Below are 9,682 nucleotides of genomic sequence, written 5' to 3' on the forward strand. Positions count from 1 at the left end.
GGAGTCTGTATTAGCAGACAATTTAACAATTATCTTGCTCTTTTATCACTGAAGCAGGATTGAGAGATCTTAGTTTTCAATAGTTACTCTTACAATACATTTTAAAATGTTTTCACAGAATTAGAACAAATATTTATCTAGAACCACAAAAGACGCCAAATAACCACAGCAATCTTGAGAAATTAGAACAAAGTTGGAGGAATCACAATACCGGATGTCAGACTATAATACAAGGCCATAGTAATCAAAACAGCAAGGTAGAGACTTATAGACCAATGGACCAGAATAGAGAGCCCATAAATAAACCCACATCTTTCTGGTTAATTAATATTTGACAAAAGAGGCAAGAACATACCATGGGGTAAAGATAGTCTATTTAATAATATTGAAAACTGGACAGACACATGAAAAAAAAAAAAAAATGAAACTAGACCACCTTCTCACACCACACACAAGAACAAACTCAAAATAGATTAAAGACTTGGATGTTAGACTTGAAACCATAAAATCCTAGAAGAAAATGTAGACAGTAAAATCTCAGACATTTCTCTTAGCAATATTTTTTCTGATATATCTCCTTGGGCAGGGAAACAGAAAAAATAAACAAATCGGACTACATCAAGCTAAAAAGTTTTTGCACAGGAAAGGAAACCATCAGCAAAATAAAAAACAAACCACTCAGTGGGAGAGCATATTCACCAATAGTACATCCGATAAGGCAGCAGTTTTTATGGTTGGGGGTCACCACAACATGAGGAACTGTATTAAAGGGTCGCGGCATTAGGAAGGTTTTGAACTACTGCGATAAGGGGTTAATATCCAAAATTTATAGAGAACTTACACAGCTCAACACCAAACCTCCCCCCAAAACAATCCAATTAAAAAATGGGCAAAGGACCTTAATAGACACTTCTCCAAAGAGACATATGAAAAGATGCTCAACATCACTAGTCATCAGATAAATGCAAATTAGAACCACAATGAGGTATCACCTCAACCCTGTCAGAATGGCTATCATCAATAAATCAACAAGTGTTGGTGAAGTTCTGGCAAAAAGAGAACCCTCGTGTACTGTTTGCTGGAATGAAGCTTGGTGCAGCCACTGTGGAAACCAATATGGAGTTTTTTCACTGTATTAAATGTTTCCTACAAGGCTGAGCAAGTGAACTCTCAATATCCCTTCTGGCCCTATGACTGCAGCCACTCAGGTCATGCTCATAAGACTGAACAGCAAACAGGCCAAACAGAATCAGTGATATATTCATGTTAGTATCACATCAGAATCACAATCTCTCATTTATATTATCATAGAAACATAGCATAGAGAATCACAATAATGGTCAAGACTAGTGTTTAGGGTTGAAAGACATGGATAAAAGACACTTGTGACTTGTACGGAAAGTCCGTCAGTGTGCTCTTTATGAAGTATAACACTTTATACCCAGTGAATTCACTGATAAACCTAGAAATGTTATAAATTTCCTTTCACTGGCCAAAACTGGTCAGGTGCTTCTCTGTAGTTTCTAAAAACTTTAATTATTAAGTTAAAGTAATGTATAGTGCCGAAGATTAAAATAATTCTGAAATGGAAAATATTACCTGATCTAAGAGGTCAAGTCGGTTGACGTAAGCTCTTTCTGTAAGCAACAGTTCATTGGCTATGTTGTGAAGTTTTTGCTCATTTGTCTCCTACAAATAGAACAGATATGCACATATTAGGAAATAAAGCTTGGACAATATTTCTCAAGTAATAAACTCCTCATCGAATGGTTTGATTAAAACAGTTTTCTCAAGCTTCTCAAGTACCCAGTTCCTTTCAGCCATCGAGGAACATCCAACCAGAAAGTAAGAAAATTAGAAATGGGCAATTTGCTAGATATAACGTGTAACAACTTTTTTTTAAAAAAAGAATAGTTTATTGATTTTTAGAGAGAGAAGAGAGAAGAAGAGAGAAACATTGATGTGAGAGAGCAACATCGATCACCCCCTGCTAAGGATTGAGCCTGGAACCCGGGGATGTGCCCTTGTGTGGAATCAAAGTGGCAATCTCCAGGTTCACAGTGATGCCCAACCAACTGAACCACACCAGTCAGGGCCGGTAACAACTTCTCCTGTGATGCCTGTAGCAGTCAGTTAACACTATCACCCATCTTTGCCTTGAAACATCTTTTTACTTTTCCGGTTCCCAGACACAATACTTTTCTTGTTTTTCCCCCACCTCTCTTTGGACACAACTTCATCATTCTCTCAATCATCTTCTCTAATTGTCAGCTTTATGCACAAAACTTTTTGCCCTTGCAAAAAAACATTTCATTGTGGAAAATTTCAATCTATAATAATAAAAGGGTAATATGCTAATTAGACTGGACATCATTCCGGGCGAAGTCGGGGCCGGAGGGAAGCCTGGGTCCTGGGTGACAGTGGGAAGCCGGTGCCAGGAGCTGGGGGAAGGAAGGCCTACTCTTGCATGAATTGCATGCATCAGGCCTCTAGTCATATATGAAAGAAGAGAAAAGAGTGAAATGAAGCTCCAGGTGTCCATTGCGGAGATTCCACAGTCATCAACTCATTGTTAATCTTGTTTCATCTATGCCACCTACCTTCTTATACCCATTTTGTTTTTTTTTTGAGAGAGAGAAACATCAGTCAGTTGCCTTCCATATGTACACCAACTGGGGATCAAACCCACGACCTAGGTATGTACCCTGACCTGAAATCAAACCATCACCTTTTGGTATACAGCATGATACTCCAACCAACTGAGCCACACTGGCCAGGGACTTTTATCCATATTTTAAAATTAAACCCACACTTTATTATTATTATTTTTAAAGAAGAAAGGGGAAATGGGGCATTAAATTTCAGAAGTGAGAATGGGTGATTTATAGGTAGTTGAGGGAGAGGGGAACATACATGGCAGGCAAATTCTTTTCTTTCACATTCCTTTTATTTTTTAAAACATATTTTTATTGATTTCAGAGAGTTAGAGAGAGGGAAAGATTGAAACATCAATGATGAGAGAGAATCAATGATCAGCTGCTTCCTGCATGCCCCCCACTGTGGATTGAGCCCACAACCCAGGCATATGCCCTTGACTGGAAGTGAACCCGGGAGCCTTCAGCTCACAGGCCCACGCTCTATCCATTGAGCCAAACCGTCTAGGGCTCAAATTCTTTAAAGAAATATATATTTTCATTGATTTTTAGGAAGAAGGGAAGGGAGAGGGGGAGAGAAAGAGAAACATCGATCAGCTGCCTCCTGCACACCCCCCACTAGGGATCGCACCTGCAACCTGGGCATGTACCCTGACTGGGAATCAAACTGGCAATGTTTTGGTGCACTGGACATGCCCAATCAACTGGGCCATACGGGCCAGGGCAGATATTTACTTACATATATCTGTGTAGACCCCTGCTAGTTCCATGAGGATGGGAACAGTTTTTTCCTTATTAACTATCTCCTGCGTCTACCACACGCTTCAATAAAATATTGACATGCAATAAAATATTTTAAGTTTCACATACCTAACTATTGTTGGACACTTATTACCACTTTGACATAGTGTTAATGTAAAAGTAAACTCATCTTTTCTGGAAAACACCATCTCCAAACTTTACCATCTTGGCAATGGTGCCATCTCTTTCTGGTTATCTGTCTTTGGCATCTTGAATTACTTTAAACTTAGTTCCCTACCACAAAACCCAGTCAGCTACCAACTCTTCTCATGCCATGGTGTCTTTCTTTTTCTCTCTCTCTCTCTCTCTCTTTGCTATTATGTCTTTAGCATCCATCCCTTAAGTTTTCATCGCTGCTACCCTGTTTTGCTCAAGACCAGGCCAATCAATAGTTGCCAAATGCTCTGATTCCACTATTTTTGGCTCTAACCCACCTTGTTTCTGCCGTATGAGGAGTGTTTCTAAAACTCCGCTTTGCCCAGGTAACCCTACTTTCCATAGAAAGAGAAGCCTTCAAGAGTCCTCTCCGCAATGACAGGATACAATCCAGATTCTGGGTACCATTCAGGGTTGTTCAAACCTGGTCACTTCCTCAAACTTCTCTCTCACTGTATCTTCACAGGCACACTTTCCCCCAAACACACTAATCTATCCACCTTCATCCAAACATGTCCCCGGCCATCCCCAAACCTTTCTTTTATCCTCTCTTTAATGGCACATGCTCTCGCTGTACCTCTGTAGGTGTTTAACACTTACCTTCCTTTCTATGGCCGGCTGAACTTCCAGCCCTTGTCTATGGAGCCTTCTTTAACTATCCAAAGCCCTTCGGCTTGGTCCTATTAAAATGCATTTTATATTTTATACCTAAAATATGTTTTTTATTTAGAAAGTTCTACCTGCTTTTCTGAGATACCCTTTCACTCTAGGAGAGTAGTAAGTATAATAAAGGTTTAGTAAAAACTCTAGTGCCAAAACAGACCAAAGTATATTTTAACCAGAGTTTAATTTGTGTAAATGTTATATTTTTAAACTGTATAAAATACGATTAAGCTGTAAGAATGCTTCACTGTATTCAACATATAGGACAACTACTTACGTTTTATAGGCAGCATCTATTCTAATGTGGGAAATGAGCAAGTTGGTTCTTACAGCAGTACTGAGCTGAGGTATTTCTATGTGAAGTCTTTAGGTAAAGTAACTAATACTGTTTAAATAATTTTCTGGTCTCAGAAATACTGAAATAACAACTATGTAGTCAGCAAATCCCCCAACTAGTCAAGGTTTTGTTTGAACTTAACAAGTTAAGGGTAAAGCTCTAGCATTGTTACTTACCTGCCTGGTATCCTTCCCCCACCCCATTTTTTAAAAAAAATCCTCACTTAAGTATATTTTTCCATTGATATTTAGAGAGAGTGGAAGAAAGAAGGAAAGACAGAGATAAACATCAATGTGTGAGAAACACATCGACTGGTTGCCTCTTGCACGTGCCCCGACCAGGGCCTGGGCTGGAGAGGAGCCTGCAACCAAGGTACATGCCCTTGACCAGAATTGAACCCAGGACCCTTTGGTCTGCAGGCCGACACTCTATCCACTGAGCAAAACTGGCTAGGCATCCCCCAATTTCTTAATGGTATCCAGACTTGGTTCACGTAACTCACGTAGCCTTTCTTTTGGGGAAGTAACCACTGTCCTCCCAGATTAAAGGGGGGCCCTGATTGGTGTAACAATAACGGGTGCACAGTGATTGGTTCAGGAAACAAGAAGACATGAGGAAATGTGTACAGCAGCGGGGAAGAGGAGGTTCCCTACTCTTAAAGGAGGAACCACGGGAAAAGCGCTCTCCCTTTGCTGCTCCATGTAAATGAGGGACCGATGTAGGCTTCAATGTTGAGCAGCCATTGCATAACCACAGAGGTGAAGCCAATAAAAGTCGCCATTGTTTAGGCCAGGTCGAGTGTTATCGTTGTTATTTGTAGCCTTCTGATTAATACAGAAAACAAATACTATGAAACAGATGCAATATATTCCATGAAATTTAAAAACTTTCAAGTAATTTTTAAACAATACTTAATGACCTAAAAATGTGACTTTGAAACTGTTACTAAGAGAACACAAATACACAGTAAATACATAAGAAATCTGTCAACATTTCAGGGAAAGATAAAGCACTATGTTATTCCACACGCAGGAAATAGTGATCTGCATCAACACGACAAGATATTTGTGTTTGCTTTGTTTTTTTAAAGCCAGATTTATTGATATAATGTACAAGTGATAGTAAAACTGACCCCTTTGGTATAAAGTTTTAGTTTTGACAAATGCTTGTCATCATGTCACCCAATCAAGGTGCAGAACACTTCCATCGACCTCATCTCAGGTCTCTTTGTACTCAGCCTCACTGCTCTCACGGGACCAGCGCCCGGCAATGCTGAGCTATCCCATTCCAGAGTGTGTGCAAATGGGATCACACAGTTGGCGCCTTTTGCATCTGACTTCTTTCATTTGTCAAAATGCATTTGAGATGCATCAATGTTGTTAGTAGTAGTGTAGACTGCGGTTCCTGCCCCACCCCTGGCCTTCACCACTCTGTCTTGTCAGTGTCTATAGGTAATGCATATATGCATATAAGTTCTTTGGTTAATCATTTCCCACTCCCCCACCCCACTTCCCTCTAAGATTCCTCAGTCTATTCCATGTTTCCATGCCTCTGATTCTATTTTATTCATCAGTTTATTTTGTTCATTAGATTCCTTGTTCGTTTATTTTGATTTTTAGATCCAATTGTTGATATATATTTATTGCCATTTTATTGTTCATACTTTTCCTCTTCCTCCTTCTTCTTCCTCTTCTTAAAGAATACCCTTCAACATTTCATGTAATACTGGTTTGGTGGTAATGAACTCCTTTAGCTTTATTCTAATAGTAGCGATGTATCTTTTTGACTTGCATTCTTTTATATGTTCTGGTTCTAATTCTGACAAATATCTTTTTTTTTTTAAAAAGATCCTGCAATATGTGTCCTATAATAAAATAATGTCTTTTATTTGTCAGAATCCATTAACCAACAGGCCAGACTGTCTATTATTGCCACGAAACGAAGCCACCCCTGAAGTCTTCCATATCCTATGGGATCTTAGGACACTTATATGCAACAATCTTTTGCTGACTGCAAATCTTATTTTAGCTTAACATGGCAAATTGTGGGTATCCTGGTAATATTTTGCAAAATCCAAGGGGATGACAGCAGTTATTAACAAAAGCTATGTTCCTTCCACACAGATGGTCTTCTAATGTTAGGTCCCTTACCTTGCCAAAACTAACACAAAAATAAGCAAAAGTAAGCTTGCTGACGGGTTTAATCACTCACGTAGGTTTGTGAAAAATTACTAGGGATTTTGTGGTTGAGTCAGGAAATTACTGACTCAATGGAGCCTTGTTTTAGGTCAATCGAAACAACAATAATAATGCACTGTAAAACTATCTAATCCTTACAACGTCTTTGTAAAATAGATACCATTACTATTCTTATTTTACAGGCAGTACCATACACAGAACAAAACAAAATCCCTAAGCTCAAAGAGGTCTGGGAAACTTGCCCAAGGTCACTCGGTTAGAAGGTAACTGAATCAGATTCTTATCTGTGGTATGTGATTTTACGTAACTATTCACTAATAGTTGGCTCTTACTCTAACCTTTCTTAGCAAGAGAAAAACAAAAACAAAGCTGCATTAGTGCCTACAAGTGAACAGACTAACAAAATACTCTATCCACTTAAAAATGGAATATGGTACCTACTACACATTTTAATTTGTTATTTTTTCAGTAAAAATTCTACTTAGCCCTGGCTGGTGTGGCCCAATGAATAGAGTGTTGGCCCAAGTGCTGAAGGGTCTGGGGTTCGATTCCTGGTCAAGGGCACATACCTGGGTTGCAGGTTCAATTCCCAGCCCCTGTTAGGTTATGTGTGGGAGTAAACCATTCAATGTGTCTTTCACATTGATGTTTTTTCCTCTCTCTCTCTCCTTCTTTCCTTTCCTCCCTTCCACTTTCTCTAAAAATCAATGGAAAAATACATCCTCTGGTTAGGATTAACAACAACAAAATTCTGCTGACTTTTCAGCATTTTAGTACTAATTATCAGGTATAAAAATTCATATTTCATGTAATAATATAATGGTTCCTGATTTTAAAAATTTATTTAGTTACTAAAATTAGTGTAGTTACTAAAACTCATCTGCGAGTAGCTTTAGGGAGATATACGATCCCTCTGCATGCATGGGGTTCTTATTATTCTATCAAACTTATGCTAAAATAATGGACAAAGTAGTTATAAAATTGTTGGTATTTTGGGGCTGTAGCCTGATTTTTTAAAAATAGAAAGTTAAATAGGTAAAGTTATATAATATTGGTTCTTATTGTTTGCCACTTCAAAAGTATATAACTCCTACTTTGTGCTTAGCACTTTACTAAGAAGTCTTGTGATTTATTCTTGTGATTCTTTGGAAAACAATAATAGTTACACAATACTGATTAAGAAGTAATCCTATCAGATTCTATTGGAAGCTAACACACAGGCTTGGCTTTTCAAAATAATGATAAATGTTATTTTAAAAGCATCTTACTTTTGATATCTCTCTATACAATAGAGGGATTGGGTTATACTTGCATATTGAAAGCTGATTCTCAGAGTATTATTGCCTCAAACAAAAATACACTAGAGTAGCCCTGGCTGGTGTGGCTCAAAGATTGGAGTCCTGGCCTGTGCACCTAAGGGTCTCAGGTTTGATTCCCAGTCAAGAGAATGTACCTGGGTTGCATCAGGGTGCATGTGGGAAGCAACCAATCTGTGTGTACATCTCACATAGATGTTTCTCTCCTCTCTCTCTCTCTCTCCCCCCTCCCTTCACTCTTCTTAAAAAAAAAAAAGTCAATGGAGAAAAGATCCTCAAGTGAGGATTAATAACAACAACAAAAATGCATTTGAGTATATATGTCAAGTACCAGATCTGAAAAAGTAAGATACACTCCTCTTATAAGAATAGATCAGCAATTTACTCTTCTCTGCTGCCCTTCGACTTCTCTCTGCTCACTGCACTGCCAAGGCTATTGCTGTGAACTCTCACGCCTCCAGTAACCTTTCCCAGCGATCTGCTCCGTTCTCACTGTGGTCAGGTTCAGCCTCGTTATGTCACTGTACCTGTTGGCTCATGAGTGTGCTCCAGGGTCAGTTCTGCTTCCTTAGTTGTAGATGTCACCGGCTCCTATAGTTCTTTTCAGACCTTTGACATGGCTGTGTATGCCAGGAGCCGGACAAAGAGCTCCCTCCCACTACAGCTCACATAGTTCACTAACTGGATAGGCAGAAAATGCGTGTGTGGAGCCAGTGAGTCATTCTTCAAATCATAGTGCCATACCCCCTGCCATATGCCTCAAAAACACCGACTGGGGGAATAGATATTGCAGAGAGATTTTGTAAATGATAATGAACAATTACAGTTTCCTGAAAGGTGTTATAGGGACAAAATCTTCGTTTATTATTATTGTTTATTTTTATTTTATTATTTTGTTAATCCTCACCCAAGGATATTTTTTTTCCATTGATTCTTAAAGAGAGTGGAAGGGAGGGAGGAGGGAGAGAGACACACACAGAGAGGAACATCCTGTGAAAAAGACACATCGATCAGTTGCCTCCCACACACTAACCAGGGCCAGGAATCAAACCCAAGACCCTTCGGTACATGGGCTGGTGCTCTCAGCACTGAGCAACACCAGCCAGGGCCAATTTTTAAAAATGAATCAGATATTGGCATCATGCTTTATAACTCTCCAATACATGTTATGTGATTTCATTTTAAGTAGAATTTCTTTCTAAAAGCATTGACTCAAATCTACTAAAGTTATTACAGCCTTTTCCACATATTAATGGGAAGTTATATTAAAAACAATCTATAATAATATGCTTTTATTAGACCAGACAGCCATACAACCTTCTGAATGAAGCTGGGGCTGCGAGGGCCACAGCTGCGAGGGTCAATCCCCTTGCATGAATTTCGTGCATCAGGCCTCTAGTATGTCTATAAATTATCAGGTTTTTAGAGGACCAGAATGACTATTTCTCGGTCTTGGGAGTTTCTGCCCAAATCTGCTGTCAGTTAATTATATTCTCCATGGAGAAGGAAGATGTGGCTTTGTATAGGTACACATATCTCTGTGTTCCTAGAAGTCCA

At 39.0% G+C, this 9,682-nt stretch overlaps 1 protein-coding gene across 2 annotated transcripts in view; it reads right to left on the reverse strand.

Annotated features, from left to right (window-relative positions):
• The window catches only part of FGD4 (FYVE, RhoGEF and PH domain containing 4), a 152,485-nt gene that overhangs the window by 30,118 nt on the left and 112,685 nt on the right, over positions 1-9,682 (reverse strand). For both annotated transcript variants that reach the window (XM_015566609.1, XM_015566608.1), the window contains exon 5: positions 1,600-1,689. In XM_015566609.1, the coding sequence (XP_015422095.1) occupies positions 1,600-1,689 (90 nt within the window). The remainder of the gene's footprint in view (positions 1-1,599; positions 1,690-9,682) is intronic.

This window comes from Myotis davidii, unplaced genomic scaffold (assembly GCF_000327345.1).
Source record: "Myotis davidii unplaced genomic scaffold, ASM32734v1 scaffold902, whole genome shotgun sequence".
Lineage (NCBI taxonomy): Eukaryota > Metazoa > Chordata > Mammalia > Chiroptera > Vespertilionidae > Myotis > Myotis davidii.